Raw genomic sequence first — 19,654 nt, 5'->3', positions numbered from 1 at the left:
AAATAGATTTTGGGGTATTATTACGTTTAAGTTTTTTCAAACATGACCAGAACAACCATAGACATATAAAATACTCATTTATTATGTCTATGATAAAACAGCCAGCAACTTTTATTTTGTAGGCACGATACAACAAAATTGTCCTACGTCAAATCCGGATCAAGAAAGATGGCAGCGACCTTGTGTGGCAGGCTTCTCCCGAAAGCGGGTAAGATTATGTTTTGATGTTGCAGTATTGAGTTTGACCTAAAAAATAAATACCATACATAACAAGCACTTATCGGCCATTTACAAACACATTTAAACTATGAACTCCATTGTAAAGTTACAGCTGAAAGGCACCATGAAGCTATTATTATATTACTGTACAGCAGCAGCATCATCTATCAGGGACTATGCAATTTCATTTTTGAGGTGCTTTTGTGTGTTCACTTCTGTCCTGTTTACATAATGTTATTTGGTATATCACTCCACATTTAGCATAATGATATGAATGCATACTGCCAATTTGGATTTGTTTTCATGAGAACATCACGTGATAATTTTAATCATGACACTCATGAATGATTTGTTGCATCCTTTACATTCATATTGCATTATGACTATGAATGTTTATGTAGTAGCCTTAATGTTATTCTTACCAATATTCATATTATGTCAACCTACAGGATGGCTGCCATTAACCCAAAGTGTTCGTCACGGCTCCAAAGCTGTCACTCGTCACAGAAAGCCAGTACACTTTCTCAAGCAGAAACTGTTGGCTGTCACGGAGTACATCCCCCCCACACCTGCAGCTCCTCCTGCTGCTCTGGCTCCACGAGTCAGAAAGATCGAAGAGGTTGATCATTGCAGTAGTTACTGAACACTATCTATCTTGAAAGAATTTAGTTGAAGGAGTACAAGGGAATTGTCATTCGTTCAAAATTAGACGAATACTTGTATTAATCACTTTTACTTATATAATGTATAGTAATATTATATTCTTAAAGGATTAGTTCACCCAAAAATTACGTAATCATTTACTCAGCCTAATGTCATTCCAAACCCGTAAGACTTCTGTTCATTTTCGAAACACAGATGAAGATATTTTTATTAAAATCTGAATGATTTCTGTCCCTCCTTTGACAGTCCAGGCAACTACCACTTTGACGCTTCAAAAAGTTCATAAAGAGATTGAAAAACTAATCCATGTGAATTGAGCGGTTTAGTCCAAATTTTCTGAAGAGACTCGATCGCTTCATATGATGAACGGATTGAATTTAGGCTGTCAATGGAGGGACAGAAATTTCTCAGATTTCATTAAAAAAAAAAAAATCTTCATTTGTGTTTCGAAAATGAATGAAAGAAGTGAACTAACTCTTTAATATTATATTATCATTATATTATAAATATAATTATTTTAAGAGTGTCATTTTAAGTGTCCCATTCTGGAAGATTGTTTTCGGCTCAGTTTTTGACTTTTTATCTCACAATTGTAAGTTTATATCTCTTTATATATTTTTTTTCTCAAAATTGTGAGATATACATTTGGAATTTCAAGAAAAGAGTATTCTGTGGTGGAAACAAGCTTCCATAGTGCCATTAATGTATTTATCACCTGGCTTTCTTTTTAGGAAAGTACTATAATAACAACATATAATAATTTGTATTATAAAATATATAGTAAAATGTATAAGTGTTCCATTAATGTATATTTCAACTCACTTCTCTTTTAGGAAAGTACTCTGGCAGTTCTGTTGCGGAAAGATCTAGAAAAATTGTTTAAGGAGTGTAAAATGATTGCTGTGGTCCAAAACAATGCTATCAATGCAGAGGACCTATTGCAGCTGAAACACAAACTGAAAAGACACAATATCAGTATCAAGTTCTTTCCAAACCAGGTAATGCCAAGCTTTAGTGATGGTTACCACTGTTGAGATGTGAGCTACTGCTGTGTGACATTTTATTTGTGTTTCTTTGCAGGTGGCGAGGTCTTTCCTCAACAACAGCATTTACAGTAACATGTTGCCTCTATTTGTTGGCCAGACTGTCATATTTGTTAGTAAAGAGCCAAAAGTTAAGGAGATGCTACAAGCGTTGAGGCACAGTCCTCAGATGGTCCTGTTAGGTGAGTCAATGTGCCATATACATGAATTTGCATTCATAAAAGCCTTCAAAAAAAGTTGCTATTGTCTAAAACTAAGGCTTTCTGAAACATTATCTTTCAGGTGCTTGCATAGAGAACACATTGCTCTCGTATCAAGGCATTCTCAGATTCTCCAAACTCCCGTCTATGACCACTATCCAGGGTGAGCTAGTTGGTGCACTAACCCTGATGACCTCACAGACTGTCTCGATGCTACGCCACCATCCAGCTCATCTTTCTGCCCTCCTTCAGCAGTATGTCAAACAGCAGGGCTCTGGGGACGCCACAAATGCCGTTACAAATAAAGATGCTTCTACAGTACAGGAAGCAGCTGCTTGAATTTTACAAATAGACACGGATGAACAGCTGTGTATGATTTACAAAGTGCATATAATAAAATGATATTATTTAAAGTTGCATTTTGGTCATTTGTATGCCATAGTTGTAGGTTTTCTCTAGCAGTTATTTTTTTGGTATGCTGGTTTCAAACACCTAGTAAAAATACTTTTTAAAATAAAATATTACCTCATATTTTGTAATTTTATAGCATTTATAAATATCAATATTCATTATGTATACTATCAATAATTGTTTTACTGAGAAGATGTTGCTTAAAAGCTAATAATAGACTATTTAATGGCAGGTTGTTCCATTGTGACAATTTACCCATATAGCTTGGCATTATGTCACAAAATGTCCACCAAAAAAAGTGTGAAACGTCTGAACGTTTTTTTATTTAATTTTTTTATGGAATTTTTAAGTATATTCTAAATTATTTATCTGTGCACATCATTTTTTTATTCATGTGTCCTCGTAATCTTTAATCAGAACGGGATAACCTGTCATTCAAACGACAACGATCCAATCAATTCCCAGTGGACAAATCAAGTCCCGCCCTATATTTCTTTCTTGTCCGAGAAGCCGTTTCACTCGGATATACGTCACAATAGGTAAGAAAAGACTATCGCAACTTCCGTTTCATGCCGACATTAATCAATGAGCATCAACGGTGGAAATGCAACAGATTTTTGTTGTCAAGTCTTTAATTTAAGGTATGTAACTGTACTGAAATTGACTTTTAAAAAGAAACCAGAGAAATATTCACTGGAGTGGAACAACAAGTGTGACAACTAGCCCCGGTCTCCCCAATAATGTTATTTAAATTAATTAATGAATTATTTCATTCATTTCAATAAGCAGCGCCAGTATTTAAGTGCCTCTGTAAATTTAAACACATTAAAGTGCATTGAACTGATTTCTTGAAGTTAAAAAGCCAGGAAAAACATGCATTTGTACTGCCAGTGCCAAAATAAACACTAGCTTATGGTCATGGATCCTGATTAGTGCTAATCTCTGGATCACTTCATGTTAATGTAGGGAATTTATTCCTTTATTTGATACAACTCTGGGTTCGCTACGGTTGTCTCAGTTCTTTAGATTTTGACACCGTTGGGTGTTTTTTTTTTAGGTCAGGTTTACAATTGATCCTGTTTCAGTAAAAATTGTGTGAATTTGTGAAACCGCTCTATAAATAAAATACACGTGAACCAACTAGGGGTTAAGTTACCCACTTGAAATTTAGTAAATTGTTGATTATCCCATCTCAGTAAAGAGGTAATGGCAGAGTTTCAGCTTTAAATGCATTTGAATGGCTGGCTGTCAGTAAAGTTCCTCCGACATGCCTGTAATGCCGACAGCTTTTAGGACTAATGCGGATAATGATTTGGCCTGGAGCCTTGGGTGGATTTGCTGGATGGTCAGTCACCAGTGGAGGATAGTTAGGGAGCTGACCGTGATACATCCCTCTGGCATGCACACGGAATGTCTGAATTCTTGTGTTTTAGTAGAAAGTAGTTGAACCGGTTGTCCTGCCAGTTAGTGTCAAGCACGTTTGAGCAAATGGGGAAGCATGAAACTCAGACGCTTAGAGAGAATCACTCAGAAATATACCACACGCTGGCCAAGAGCAGGAACCTCAGGTAAGACCGTGAGTTACAGTACATAAAGAAACTTTGTGGATTTAAATGCTGGTGATTGGTAGCACAGTAGAAAAGTGTGTCTGATATTGAAGTGAGTTTTTGTATTCATTGTGTGGAAATCACAGCCTTTATCGGTGCAATGGTAAACTTAACTTGAGCATTAAAGAGATAGTTCACCAAAAATGTAAATTGTCATAATTTACCCTCAAGTATTCCAAACCTGTGTGAATTTCTTTTTTCTGCTGAACACAAAAGAAGATATTCTGAAGATTATGGGTAATCAAACAGTTGATGGAAGTCTGTACTATGGAAGTCAATGGGGCCCATCAACAGCGTTCTTCAAAACATTTTACTTTGTGTTCAGCAAAATAAATAAATTAATATAGGTTTGGTTTGGGTGCTGGAGGACACTGACACCGACATACTAGACAGAGCAGGTTACTTTTCTGTCAATTTTATTACGAAATTCAAACAATAGTGTTTTGGCGCTTGTAAATGTGACGTGACAGTATCGTGGTCGTGAACCGAACATCTCTTACTCTTTACTAATAGTAAATAAACACGAATGAACAATAGGTGTGTTGAAAGATACAGTTCAACTTAGTGAAATGTTTATGCCTCATACATAATATCGATCAATAAGTGTTTTTTGACCGCGGAAAGAGGTCAATAAAACAGCTAAAAAACAATATGTCACATAACGTTACATTTACCCCAGGAAAGCCATTTGATAGCACGTTAGTTGGCTAGACAAATAAATTAAATATTTATTATATTTTTTATATTATACAAATAAATATTTATTATATTTTTTACTTATATCATTAAAATATTGTAACGTTATTATAGCCTAGTAAAAAACTAATTCTATTTAATTTGAGTTATTTTTAACCTTTAATAATAATACCAGCTGACAGTGCTCTCTGTATGTTTACAGCATTAGGTGAGATATTTTTTTTTTCTTGAGGAAAAATTAACATGTATCTACTGTACCTAATATTTATCCAAATGAATCAATATTGAATCAAGATCGGAATCAGATCACAAGATAAAGCAATAATAAAAACAGCAGCCTACCAATCATTGTTCCATGTAAACATTGTGACATATTGTCACTAAACTTAACAACATTGTTTAGTTACCAAATGGTAACTAAATTTGGCCCTAAGAGTCTCTAAAACATATACATTGTTTCTGTATAAATCAGAAGCATTTTATATATTTCATGTGTTGATTGGTAAACAGCGTAATACTATACTATACAGTTTTCTTCTCAGCCCAGAAATCTTAAAGTTAAATTTTGTGGAGTTAATCATATTTACACTTAAAATGTTTACACTGTATTGGTAACTATTTGGTTTCGGAACACACTTGATGGTGCTTTATGTATCCTGGTATAGACAACTTGGAATGGCTATTTTGACTAAATCTGCATATCTGTTTAACAGTTTTTAAAAGCATGCTCAGTTCTTATAAATTACAATAAAATCTCTACGATGTTCTTATGATTATTCAAACCGTGTAGGCCTACGTCATGCTGTTTTCCTGCTGCTATACATCATATTTACTGTGACCTGTCGTCGTGCTCACGGTGAAAAGCTATTCAAGCTAAAGGCTGCTAAAAAGGGATATTCAAAGCCAATTATCGTAATGACGCTAAGCCTGTCCCGTAGGGACCGTTAGATGTGTGAGGTTACTATCCATGAGCCTGTGTCACTGCACTAATGCCTTCCATAAAAGGGGAATCTAAATCAATCTTTTAGTCTTATCAACAACGATATTGTTAGTTCATTATTGAATATGTAGTTCAAATTACGTTTGCCTTTATGTATGAATATTGCCAATTATGTAATCAAATAGTTTTACTAAACTGCTAATTTAGCTGTTTACAAAACACCTCATTTGCCCTCATTCTAGTTTAATGGGCAGGTATGAGCTTGTCAGAGTTGTCAAGACAATATACGATTCTAGTAAACAGGTTTGGTTTCTGTTACACCCCTCTGGTGACATTCCATTCAGCTTATATCCAGAAAAAATATTTTTTTACATAATATATCAATATGTAATTACGCATACACTGTTTTCTTACACCATACTAATAATGAGTGTATCGTTTTTGTTTCCTTGCTTTGTTTTACTGTACGCTCTCTTGTGTTTCGTGCGCTAAGCCATTTGAAAAGTAGCCTATTTATAAGTAAAATGAACTACTGTGATCTAGTAAAGGGCAGACGTTAAATTCCCAGGAAGTGTTGGCTAAGGCAGATCCCTACTCTTAGATAACAGAATTAGATGAGTTTTCTCTGGACACTATATTGCTTCTGTTTTTATTTACTGTCACAGTGCTGGTTACATTTGCCATGACTGTGTTTCTACCCTGGCAATTTATCGGCATTCACTTCACAAAACCAGACCTAAAATATAACGGCAATTATGTATTTTCATATACTGTGTGTGAAAAAAAAAATGTTAAGCACAATATCAAAAAGACAACATGTTATTTGCCTAATTGAATTATTTGAATAGTATAAAATTTAATAAAATTAATACCCATGTTAATACCCAACTCTTTTGCAAAATACAGTATACAATTAACTTTCCCTTAAGTCTTAGGCCCTACCACATGCTTGTCTGACTAAGCAATAAATGAAAAAAACATGTTAATAATGAAAAATCTTTGCTTTGCAGACATATTGTGCTCTAGTGTACAATGAGCCTCTAGCGGAGCGTATATTCACACCAAGCTCGACTAATAAGTGCACAAGAAGACATTTTTTAAAATGGAATCCCACGTTTCTTCAGTGGACCACGGCCATTCACAGGCGAGTGGTGTGGAGAAGTTGTCTAGTGGCTGGAATAAGCCCACTCATTCCAGGAGCAGCAGCACAGCATCCTCACGACACTCACGGCTGGTTTGTACCAATGCTTGACATATAAACACTTAAACTCAGGTTGCTTCAACTGATTTTTGAACACACCTTAATATTTTCCTTTCAAGTACATAGGTGAAAAGCTTGCATTGGGTGTCTGAAACCAGTTGCTCAACACCTAACAAGTGTCCAATTATATAGTGTGAAAACCAAACCGACAAGTTTACATCTTAACAAGCTCAATAGTTACATTTTTTGTCATAGGGCTTAAATATAGCACGTTTTAAATGGGTAAACGCCCTGTTGTACGTAACTGTGATTGCCTTTTCCACTCTGTTTCTAATAGAACATTAAAGACTGGGAAGTAATGGATGACTTTCCAGTAGATGTAAACTTCACTGGAGAAAACATGCAGGAAGCGAACACTCCAGGTATCTGTGAAGGCTACTTGATGAAGAGGAGAAAGTGGCCACTTAAAGGCTGGCATAAGGTATGAGAAAAATGTTACACATTTTTTTTCCCTTAGTTAGTTGTTGGTAAGAATGTTTGAATGACTTTAAAGTTATACTTTCTTACAGAGATACTTTGTCTTGGATAAAGGGATCCTGCGATATACAAAAAACCCGCATGATGTAAGTATGCTAATTATTGTTTCCCTTACCAACAACCACAGATCTTGGATCCAGACTCTTTAAACATTCAGGGATTTACTTTTTCAACAGTTCTCCAAAGGGAAAATGCACGGTTCACTGGATGTCAGTCTCGCAGTTATGTCAGTAAACAAAAAAGCAAGACGCATAGATCTGGATGCTGGAGACAATCTGTATCACATTAAGGTAAGTCACTGTATTGCTGGCATTAATTGCTTGAAATTAAAGCTAATATTATCTTTAGTTCATCCATCCGTCATCTACTCAAACAGTTGTTCCCAAATTGGGGTTCATGAACACCTTGGGGTTTGGGTGGGAACTGCAGGGGGTTCATGAGTTGATGAAAAGCTAATAATTAATTTACAATTAAAAACTAAAAAAACAATAAAAATAAAACACTTATTAAAAATGTTCTTAATATTTTGTTTATTTGCATGTCACGTGACCATTAACTGGCATCAGAGAACCATGAACATGCAAATGTGTTGTTAAATTATTGAAATATCCACAAAAAATGTCAAAACAATTTTAGGTCAAAGAGGTTCAGCTGACAATAAATTATGGACATCTCTGAGCTGGAATTCCATAATTAGTTATAGGAACATTCTTCAACAAACAGATTATGCTAAGTATTTCATCAAATAAATAAACCAAAAAAATTCACTGCCAAAAATGTCAACTGAAGACAATTTACTTCTCTAACTAGGTCAAGACTCAAGAATTATATTACATATGGGTCACCAAGCTGAGTGCCCACAGGATGTATAAGAAGAACGAAGCTGCGCACATTCACAATGGCTTCCTCCAGGCCCTGTCCCATGGCAGTCATTTATCTCACAAAAACAGTGCCATGCAGGACATGGTGAGTAAAACGTTTCCTTCATTGACTTCACGTTGCCCTCTAAATCACCGGGGATTAGGAGAATGTGTCCTCACAATTTAAGAACAAGTAGAATTAGCGATTAGACATCATGTCCCAGATGGTGGTTTTACCCATAAATGCACACTAATAGATGCTTCGGTGAGTTAATTGATTATATGTCTGATGAAAGTAACAAATTAATCTCACAATTCCAGGGCACGTCTGTGTCTAATGTGGGTGAAAATCTGCCATATGTCAATCCTGCCATTAATGGGAAAGTGTCAGCTTGGCTACAGTCCCAGGAACCTGACCTCTGTGCACAAGGTACTGTTGTATTTTTAAATACTAGTGAAATGGTAATAAAGGAATTCATAAGCACAGGTGAGTAGCATTTGTGCTGTTTTCCAGAGCTTACACGTTGTCAAATGGAGCTGAATGAGCTGCAACGGCTGGTCCAAAAGTTGCAATCTCTAGAGTCGGGCCAAGCGGTCAATAACGGAGACCTCCAGAGGATTATCAGCATGCAGGTTTGTAAAATGAGCCGGCTGGAGACACGCTTTTACCGGAATTACTTGTGAGTAAACGTTCCCACATGTGTTTGACCCACAGAATCTTCTTCTTGACAAGCCTAAGAAAAAGTCTGGCAAGATTTGGGGTCATTCTCGCACACTGTCTCGATTTGAGGCACTTGGAATGGTGAGGCTGCTCAGTTTACATTTTCTTTTATATTAGGATATTTCTAATAAAGTCTTGGGAGCAATTATAATCTTTGCCCACAGCAAAGATTGTAATCCCAATTGCCCTGCCATTGGGATTATTCAATGTTTTCCACAAATGTTTGGAAACTATTATGGAATTTATTCCATATTCATGTGCAGTGTGATCCCAAAGATCTGTGTATTTTATTTTTTGAATACAATAGCCAGGCATTTGTGTTGTGATGTGTAGTAAGCATTAGAGCTTTAAAACCCCCAGTAATTTAGTCAACTCCTTTTTTACATGAAGCCATTTCGTGGGATTACTAAATCGGTAAGTCGGCACAAGACATTTCTTGTAGATTCCTTGTAACATTCGTCACATTATACCAGGTAGAAAAAGCATTACACCATGTTGTCCTGTTGCATTTTGCATATTGTACACTACCGTTCAAAATATTTGGGGTTGGTAAATCTCTAATTCTCACCAAGGCTGCATTTATTTGACCAAAAAAAAAATCATATTTTGAAATATTATTACGATTTAAAATAACTGTTTTGTATTTGAGAATATTTTAAAATGTAATTTATTCCTGTAATGGCAAAGCTACATTTTCAGCATCATTATTCCAGTCTTCAGTGTCACGTGATCCTTCAGAAATCAGTCTAATATATGCTGATTTGCTGCTCATGAAACATTTCTTATTATTATCAATGTTGAAAACAGTTGTGCTGCTTATATTTTTCTGGAAACCATGTTAGATATTTTTCAGGATTCTTTCATGAATAGAACAGCATTTATTTGAAGTGGAAATCTTTTGTAACATTATACTTTAAATGTCACTTTTGATCAATTGAATGCATTCTTGCTGCATAAAAGTATTAATTTATTAAAACTAAACTTTTGAATGGTAGTGTATAGTGTGGTTTAGTCTTTGCAAATGTCCTATAGCTTCTGAATGTTTCATGCTGAACATATTTGGTGGATTACAGCCTTAGATGTATAACCTTAAATACCAACATCTCCTCCTACTTCTTTTCTTTCCACCTTTTTAATGCAGTTATCATCAAGCCAACTGACCAGTTCTTCCCACCTGGGAACCTCCGTCCCCTCCATCCCAGATTATGTCAGCACCCAGGCGACCCCACCAGCCCCCACCTCATCAGAAGGCAAGAAACTCCACCAAGACATCTGCTCCATGTCCCAGAGAGGTATGAGAGTAACGCATTAATGATTTTAAACCTAGTTTATGCCTATTTCTGTGTTAGACTGTATTTCTGAATGTCTTTTTCCTCTCAGTCCATGCCTCTCTGCGTACTGCACATGAGGCTCTCTCTCAGGAGCGCCAACGCCTGCAGGACGCCTGGTCTAGCAGGGATCTTCACCAGACTACCTCTGCTCAGATCAACAACCTCTGCAGCCTGGCTGAGGTAACAAGGACTTATGTTACTTCGTGAAAGGCCCATGGTGCAGTGCTTTCTCTTGAAAGCATGCAAAGATAGATTTACTTCAGCTTTCATCTTGTTATTAAATGTGCTATACGCTATATACCAGGTGTGTCTAATGCTGCTCCTGGAAGGCCACAGTCCTAAAGAGTTCAGCTCCAACCCAATTAAACACACCAGAACCAGCTAATCAAGGTCTTACTAGGCATACTAGAAACTTGTAGGCAGTTGTCAAGTTGGAGCTAAACTCTGCTGGAGAGTGGCCCTCCAGGAGCAGGTTTGGGCACCCCCTGCTAACACCCCTTTTAATGCTAGTAAATGCTTTAATGCAGTGATTCTCAACTGGTGGCCTCAGCAAACTTCTGAGGGGACCTCAAGATGACCCTAATGATTTAAAATAAGACAAAAGCTTTAAAATGACTAAAAATCAAGATGTTTCTTTTTTGAAGAATCAGGGTTCCCCCGGTTTAGAAAATAAAAATGATTTATGAGGTATCCTAATTTTAGTGATTTGTAAAATGATTACCGTTATAAATTAATACAATCTTATAATTCCTTGGTCATTTTTTATGTATTTTATGAATACACATTTTCTAGTTATGCCAAGAAATGTAAATAATTTTTTTTAATTGTATTATATATCCTTATCGTAAATCTTAATCTAGTAAATCACAAAGAACTGGAGAAATCATTGGGCCTTTGAATATTGTACAATGGTGGGATAAAACGGTTGAGAACCACTGGTTTAATAGTTTTTTTCCAGTGCATTATATGTTATGTTTTACTGCATAGATGTGTGTGTGTGTGTGTGTGTGTGTGTGTATCTTTAGTTAGATGTTAACTCCCGTCATACCAAAATCCACAAACTCTCAGTGTCCTCCAACTCCACAGATGAGTCCTTCCGTACTGTGCTACAAAGAAAGGTGTGTCACATTCTACCCAGAACCTACCCGTCCTGTTCCCTATTTTTGTCTCTCCCTCCCCCCTCCACCCCTCCACCCCTCCACCCTCTGCTTCTTTCTTCTGTTTACAGGTTGATGGGTTTCACCTACTTCACATGCCAAACAGACTCTTTTGTCCTCTCATATTTTTATTAGCAGTATGATGCAATCAAGCTCACAGTTTCTAACTACCTACATGTCTATCTCTTTCACTCAGTCTGGCTCAGGCCGTAGTTCGTCTCCCCGTGCGCCCTCGGTGACTGACTCAGTGGCGGAGTATTTTGACGCATGTGATGAGCTTATGTGTGCGAGCTCTTCTGAGATATCAGACGAGTCCGGCCTGAGTGACGGATCCAGTAATTCCGAGCCTGATGAGGCTCATGGTTAGTGAAAACAAATTTAAATGTTCAGTAAGCACGTATGAGTGTGGTGTTTAGGTGTCCGTATACACTACCATTCAAAAGTTTGGGTTTGGTAAGATCATTTTTATTAAAGAAATGAATACTTTTATTTAGCAAAAATGCATTAAATCGAAATCAAAAGTGACAGTAAAGAAATTTATTATGTTACAAAAGATTTCTCTTTCAAATAAAGGCTGATATTTAGATTTTTTTTATTAATCAAAGAATCCTGAAAAAAGTATCGCAGTTTCCACAAAAACATTAAGCACAACTGTTTTCAACGTTGATAATAAAAAGAAATGTTTCTTTAGCATAAGTTGTCATATTAAACGAGTAATGCCTGCTGAGAATTCAGCTTTGCCATCACAGCAATACATTTTATTTTAAAAACACTTTAGAGACACTACAGGTGAATAGGGTAACATTTTTACTAGCAGACATCGCCATGAAACTTTCCCAGTTGATTACCAACATTAAGATGAGAAAAAAAATGTATTACAAGTTTTCTGTAATTTAATGTTTAAATATGCAAATTAGGCATTATCTAATTAAATATGCTCTAATTTGTTCAATCGGAGTATTGGATAAAGCCAGGTTCAAAAAAAAATTTTCATTGTGTTCACATATTAGATGAGAAAAAAATTACCGAGGGATTTATGGATATCTACTTTTGTTATCCTGTAAATCAGAATATACTGTCAATAGCCTTCGTCATGTTTTTTGGAATAAAATGTTATATAAATCAGGCTAGGATAATTACAAATCCCTCTGTAAATGTCTTAATGTCATAATATAACTAGGTACAAGACTGGAAAGTTTGGTGTATATAGGTGCTACTGAAGTGGACATTTCAGACTTGGAGTATGAGAGAAAAGTCATTTTGAGAAAACGGGCTTTATTTAGATTTATATCAGCCAATGAGATTTCGCTTTTAGAGGTAAATGCCCCATTGTACTTTCATGATTGGTTGCTGATAAAAAAGGAAATGACTATATTAACATTGTACAGGAGAGAGAGCTTTCCAACAGTATATGTGATGACAGGGTGCCGGCAGCGATCGCGGAGCAGCATGTTGATTAAGAACGCCAACTTTTGTTGAATTTATGAGAATTCTACAGATGCAAACAGACAAAGTGTAGTAAAATAAAGACCTAAATGAGTATTTCAGACTTTTTTTCACCACAAGTCTAAAAGAAGATATGTTATTGAAGACAAATATCCCAAAATCTCAAAATTGACCTGTGAAAAATACCCAATGTTTTTGCCTGCCGTGTCTCGCCTTAAATACTGTTATAAACTGTAATGATAATTCTAAATTAATTTAATAATTTATCAAAAAAATGCAGCCTTGGTGAGCATAATAGACTACTTTCAAAAACTTAAAAAAATAGTACCAACCCCAAACATTTTAAATGGTACTGTGTACATTTGGTATAATCTATCACATTGTTTGTGTTACAAATTTTGCCTTTTCTCATTATCTCAACAGCAATGGCTACTCGCAAGTACCGCGCCAGCCTTTCAAGGGCGCCACCAAAATCGAACATCATCAAGAACACCGGACGCCGTACTAGTCTGCCTGCGGTCTGCCCTGACAACAGCCACGTCGGTTTGATGACTATCCTCTACAACAACATAGGGAAGGATCTGTCCCGTGTCTCCATGCCAGCAGCTCTGAATGAACCTGTGTGCCTGCTGCAGAGACTCTGTGAGGAGCTGGAATACTGTGACCTACTGGACTCTGCCAATCATACCGATGACCCCTACCAGAGGATGGTAATAATTACACAAGCTTTTGCAAAACTGCATACTGTAATTCAAACAATCACAAAGGGAATGATTTACTAAATTATTTAATGACCAATTTCTTTTACTTATTACTTTTTGGGGTTTTGAAAGAAGTCTTTTAGATTCACCACGGCTGCATTAAAAAAATAATACTGTAAAAACAGTAATATTGTGAATATTATTGCAATTTAAAATAACTGCTTTCTATTGTTCTATTGGCAAAGTTGAATTTTCAGCATCATTACTCCAGTCTTCAGTGTCACACAATCCTTCAGAAATCATTCTAATATGCTGATTTGGTGCTCAAGAAAAATCTGTATGATTATCACGGTTGAAAACTGCCGCTGTGATTGTTATTTTCTTCAGGATTCAAAAGAAAAGCATTTATTTCAAATTTAAATCTTTTGTAAATGTTTTATTGTCACTTTTGGCCAATTTTAATACATCTTTTCTTAATAAAAGTATTAATGTCTCACAAAAAAAAAAATTGTACCAACCCCAAACGTGGTGTATTTCTTTATAAATAGTAGAAATTTCTGTTTTGTCTCCGTAAAGGTTTATATTGCTGCTTTTGCCATATCTGGCTATGCCACGGCTCAGTTTCGCAACCGTTACAAACCATTTAATCCAGTCCTGGGAGAGACGTTTGAGTGTATCAGAGAGGACAGAGGCTTCCGCTACATTAGTGAGCAGGTAAATGATTGTCACTTCTGATCATACATCAGATATGTTTGCCATCAAGCAGTTGTTTACTCTGTGGTTTTGTGTTTGCATTTAGGTTTCCCATCATCCACCCATATCTGCATGCCATGCAGAATCAGAAAATTTCAACTTCTGGCAGGGTATGTTTTACGGCCTGTGTGATGTCATGACGTACTGTATGTTTAAATTTGAATCTCATTCTTCTTCTTTTTTTAATCTCGCATGCTGAGAGCAGACCAGAGATGGAAGAACAAGTTTTGGGGCAAATCTTTGGAGATCATGCCAACAGGGATGGTGAATGTGACTCTAAAAAAGCAAGTATCTGCTTGACTTTGGTGTCGATGGCTTTTTAATTATAATGTTTTAGAGGAATTCTGATTGGTCTTTGATATACTGTACTTTAGATATGGGGACCACTATGAATGGAACAAAGTGGTTACGTGCATCCACAATGTCCTCAGTCAGCAGCGATACCTTGAACACTATGGCGAAGTCGTCATTCGCAACCTGAAAAGTTCGGTCTGCACCTGTAAGATCACATTTGTCAAGGTGTGTTCAGTTTTGATTGTTTAAATTTGATTCATTTTGAGTACATATAGGTGAAGTCTTTGTACAAATGCAGAAAATGTTTTTTTCCCCCTCCCAGTCACGTTACTGGGGTTCAGATGGTTCCAAAAACGAAGTGCAGGGTCAAGTTCTTGACGAGGCTGGTAATGTCGTCCATCGTTTTGGTGGATTTTGGCATGAGGGGATTTTCTGTGACACCCTGCCCAATCCACAGTGCATCTGGAAGCCAAGTGAGTATTGCTGTATTTCCTCCATTTGTTTTTTTTAATACAGGAGCTGCTGCTTGCAAACCAATTTGCTTTTGTAATGTGAGGCATTTCTAAATGAAACAAATTTTATTTTATCCAATGGAAATCATCCAGACGAATGCTTTTGCTATAAGAAATGCTAAATACCTATTTGGATATCGGTCAACATTCTACATTAACTCAAGTTGACATTGTTCACTAGGAACGTAAAAGGGGTCACTTCTGATTTCTTGGCTGTTCTGTCAGACCGAACAAGTAAATCAGAGATGTACATTTGTGTTGTCAGATGTTGTCAGTGATGTCTCTGCTTCCTTACAGATCCACAGCCCAAGAACTACCTGATTTACTATGGCTTCTCCAGCTTTGCAATGGAGATGAATGAGCTGACCACTGACCTTAAGCCCCTGCTGCCCCCTACAGATACACGCTTGCGCCCTGACCAAAGGTGAGACCCATATAATAGACAATGATAAATAGACGCAAGCTGCAACTGAAATCACAGACTTCCCTACTATATAGTAGGCGAAAAACAGCATGTGACAGAAGTATGTCCGAATTCACAGTACTCATAAAAGAGTAGGCAAAAAGTACTTTCGGCGAGATTCTGAAGTGTGCATACGATGGACACTTTACTATCCCATGAGGCCACGGGACAGGATTTGTTGTAGGTCACATGATAATGACAACATGATGAATGTAGTACATCCAGATACGACACCCATTCATACCATATAGAACATTGTTTTTTTAGCTGTTGTGAAGTAATTTATTATTCAAAATAAGTAATTACTCGAGAGTATGCAATTTCGGATGCAGCCATAGTCTTTGGAGCCTGATGATAAGAAATTATTTACGAATCCCGAATAATTGGATCGTCTGTTTCGATATACAAAATATAGTAAGTTTTTTAGGTCATCTGTTTTAAGTGTGCTCTGTGTTGTTAGGCTTCTTGAGGAGGGGAAAGTACAGGAGACTGATAAAAAGAAGGATGAGGTGGAGGAAAAGCAAAGAGAAAGGAGGAAAATTCTGGCCAAGAGAGGAGAGGAGCACATCCCTCGCTTCTTCAGGTTAGTTAGCATCAACTCCCAAACTGATTTATTCGGAATTAGAGCTGGAATGTTTCAATGTCCCCCCCATATTACAGGAAATCTTTGGATGACGTGGGAAGGGACGTTTGGCTGTACAATGGAACATATTGGAAGATCAGGGAGAATCCTGGATTTGCCAATGTTAAAAACCTGGATTTATGGTGAAGAACGTAGAGTGCAGCAACACCGTGGACAATAAATCCCTGTGATAAATCCAGTTTGCACAGTTTTTAAGAGACTATGGGACATTTTTTGGAGCAAAGATGAATAGCTGAGGGTTTTCGTACTAAACCGAATCCACTGAGCAAGGATGATGCTTTTAGCAAACGGCAACAGGAGGGATACATTTTGAACACTTCTATTTATTTGATGGTTGAGGACGCTGAAACTATGTGGACAGTTTGGATAAAATATAAGCCAAAAAGTAATTGAGAATGTATGCGAGTTCTGGAGTTATGTTTAGTTTTAACAATTGCACACGCACGTTTCTATGGACAATGTTAAATTACCTTTCAGTTCAAATACTTATGTGCCAGTGGATACAGCAAGAGTCTGGATAAAGAAAATGGATTATTTGATCATATGTAATATTCACAGAATATTATAATATGGCAGATATATTTCTCTTGCAAAGCCACGGCTCAACCTGAGCAGGATTTGGCAGTAAATGGATTAACTCTAATTTAGGCCCTCATTGACTTGTCCTGAAGGCGATTCCTGAAATCTGTCCTCGGCACTTTTTTTTTTTTTCCTCTCCTTTTTTTGTAACCAAATGTAAGTTTCTAATTTTAGTCAATGATATTATATTTATTGGCATTTAAGTATGAATTAAACTCACAGTTTGAAATGTAACATCAGAAACAACCATTTTGTATAGGCCTGGATAAAGAAAATCAATGTACAAATATGCAATTAATACACTTTCAAGTAATGACTATCATAGCTATTTAAAACCGCAATAAAATGTACAATATTAAAGAATAGAAGAAAATGAATTTAGTATAGTTGAGTCTTTTATTACATTTAGAATTAATCAAAAACATCATTTATTATACAGTATATTAACAGCTGTGTCGGAGGCTCAGTCTGCTTGGCTGAGGAAACTTACTACAGAGCACCACTTTTATTATTAGTAATATTATTATAAATTGTTGCTTTTAACTCCGCAGACAAGGATGGTGCCAGAGGAAACGTAACCTAAAAAAAGGTTCCTTAAAAGACTTGCCATTGACACTCTCAAAAATATGTGGAGCATAATGTCCACCAGGGGTCAGCCAAAAACATGGAGTGATTGCTAATATGACAGCAACAGGCAATTTGTTCAGTATTTTCAGTTCACATCAACAGTAACAAACGTTTCAGTGCATTTCAGTGTATAAAAAGAAACCAAACATGAGCATTAATTACACATCTTTTAAATTAACATAGAAACACTTTAATTGCACTTTAAAGTACAAATTTGTCAGTTAAATCATCTCTTGTAGCCATTTTTAATAACTAACCTTAATAAGCCCATAAGCAAATTAATTCTTTCAAATTATTACATTTGTTGAATATTACAAATTTCCCAGCATCTAAATTGCAAGGTATACGTTAAACAACCAAGCATTATAACTGGCAATTGCTTTTTAATTCAGTAATGGCATTTTAAAATAATGCAGTCTAAACCATATTACTCTTATTTCAACTGGTTTTGCATCAAAATACATATATGAAAAATATACAGAGGCAGTTAGAGTCAGATTGCTGACTTTTCAAAAAAAAAACATTGATACTATGTTGGTTTTTGCGGCATGTTACAATTTCTCGGAAACTTCGAACACCTCGAAGAAAATGAATTTTAAGGAAGAATCATAATTTCTAATTGTTTTTATTTTTACAAGTTATGTAGATACAGGTGGTTTCATATTAGGACACAGACCATACGTATATGTCTGTGTTCATATTTGCATGTGAGATCTGAAAGATGCAGACGGCTTCTATAAATTGACAGTTCTGATGTTTTCTGGAGCTCACAGGCTTCCGTTGTGTGTGTCCTAGAAGTCCCTGCACTTCTTCTGCAGTGGCATCTTGTTAACCACTTATCTGTCTGAGGTCATTCTCACCTTTGAATGCCAGCGGTGCCTGATAGGCTTCGACTGAAGGTTCTTTCTTCCTCTGTGTGTCACTGACGTCTGTGTGTGGGCTGTCTGCATGCTAGTATGTTGTTTGAATAAAGATGATGTATAGTCCGTCTGAAGCCCCTGCCAGGTGTCCATTTTTCCACCCTGTCTATCTGCATACAGTCATGTGCGACGCCTCGAGACATGATGCTGTTGGTTTAAGTATGTCCTGTTACAGGTCATCAGATTGACACTAGTGCGTTTATCCTAACTCGTTGACTTTAACTAAATGAAACCTGAGGATTACAAGACCTTGTCTAAAAAAATCACCTTCTCACAAGTTGCCAGTTTTACTTCTACATTATGTGGTAGAAGTGAAATTGTTTTTCAGCACTATGACACTTTAGAGAGATTTTAGAAGAATCTTTAGAAGATTTACTCTTCTAACACTATGATCTCTATATATATACAGGTTCAGTTTTGCATTTTAAATCTGCACACTATTTTTCCCCTTTGACTTACTAATCTTTAACTCTCTTTCTTTGGCTGTTTTTGTGTTTTTCTATCTGAAGCAGAGCAGTTTTTTAATAAATATATATATATATATATATATATATAGTAAAAATTGATCAGTTGACTCGACTTAAAAAAACTGAGGAAACCCGTTGCCTTAAAATAAAGTAACTAAACTTCAAGCATAATTGAAAACATTAAGTTGTGTAATTGTCAAGTTCACAACTTAATTTTTTCAATTACACATGAAACTTATTAATTTTAAGGCAAAGGCCTCACTTTTTTAAGTTAAGTCAACTGACTATGCTAATTTGGTGCTCAAGAAACATTTCTTCTTATGATCAATGTTGAAAACATTTGTGCTGCTTAATATTTTTGTAGAAACTGATAAAACTGAAATGCATTCTATCAACCATGTTATGTCTGTCTATTAAAAGATGGAATCCCAGCTGGTGCACATAGAGTCATGGTCTGTTAGACATCGTGGCTCTTTTATTTCCAGCATATGTTGTCTGAGTGGCCTAGGCTTTAATGTGCTTATTGATTGTGCTCCCTGTAGGGTTGCATTTTGGGATTGACTGGACACACAAATGTTGTACTGTAATGAAGGCTCGCATTCGAATGCACTATGTATTGTGCTGAATTGTTATGCAGCACGCAACTGCATGCAACATTAGCCT

At 36.3% G+C, this 19,654-nt stretch overlaps 2 protein-coding genes across 5 annotated transcripts; both read left to right on the top strand.

Moving 5' to 3' along the window:
• The first annotated feature begins 119 nt into the window (after positions 1–119).
• Positions 120–2,542, top strand: mrpl10 (mitochondrial ribosomal protein L10). The gene is made up of 5 exons (XM_079852226.1): positions 120–208; positions 669–838; positions 1,716–1,880; positions 1,963–2,107; positions 2,208–2,542. Exons 1-5 carry the CDS (start codon positions 169–171, stop codon positions 2,462–2,464), a joined length of 777 nt encoding a protein of 258 aa, XP_079708352.1. The 5' UTR covers positions 120–168; the 3' UTR covers positions 2,465–2,542.
• A 1,313-nt stretch (positions 2,543–3,855) lies between these two features.
• osbpl7 (oxysterol binding protein-like 7) lies at positions 3,856–16,995 on the top strand. 4 transcript variants are annotated; one of them, XM_079851906.1, is made up of 23 exons: positions 3,881–4,104; positions 6,790–7,013; positions 7,318–7,461; positions 7,550–7,603; positions 7,694–7,807; positions 8,328–8,483; positions 8,699–8,807; positions 8,892–9,010; positions 9,093–9,179; positions 9,489–9,512; positions 10,240–10,390; positions 10,479–10,609; positions 11,455–11,547; positions 11,783–11,948; positions 13,456–13,742; positions 14,310–14,447; positions 14,533–14,596; positions 14,692–14,770; positions 14,861–15,005; positions 15,103–15,253; positions 15,590–15,716; positions 16,216–16,338; positions 16,416–16,995. In XM_079851906.1, the coding sequence occupies exons 2-23, from the start codon at positions 6,882–6,884 to the stop codon at positions 16,522–16,524; spliced, it is 2,703 nt and encodes a 900-aa protein (XP_079708032.1). In that variant the 5' UTR covers positions 3,881–4,104; positions 6,790–6,881; the 3' UTR covers positions 16,525–16,995. The 4 variants fall into 4 exon arrangements, with proteins under 4 accessions (XP_079708034.1, XP_079708032.1, XP_079708033.1 ...); XM_079851908.1 differs by lacking the exon at positions 11,455–11,547 and having other exon boundaries at positions 3,856–4,104; XM_079851907.1 differs by lacking the exon at positions 9,489–9,512 and having other exon boundaries at positions 3,884–4,104.
• Positions 16,996–19,654: the final 2,659 nt, after the last annotated feature.

Source organism: Squalius cephalus (genome assembly GCF_949319135.1).
Source record: "Squalius cephalus genome assembly, chromosome: 19".
Taxonomy (NCBI): Eukaryota; Metazoa; Chordata; class Actinopteri; order Cypriniformes; family Leuciscidae; genus Squalius; species Squalius cephalus.
The sequence above is the reverse complement of the archived record's forward strand: the minus strand, read 5'-3'. Positions and strand labels throughout refer to the sequence as shown.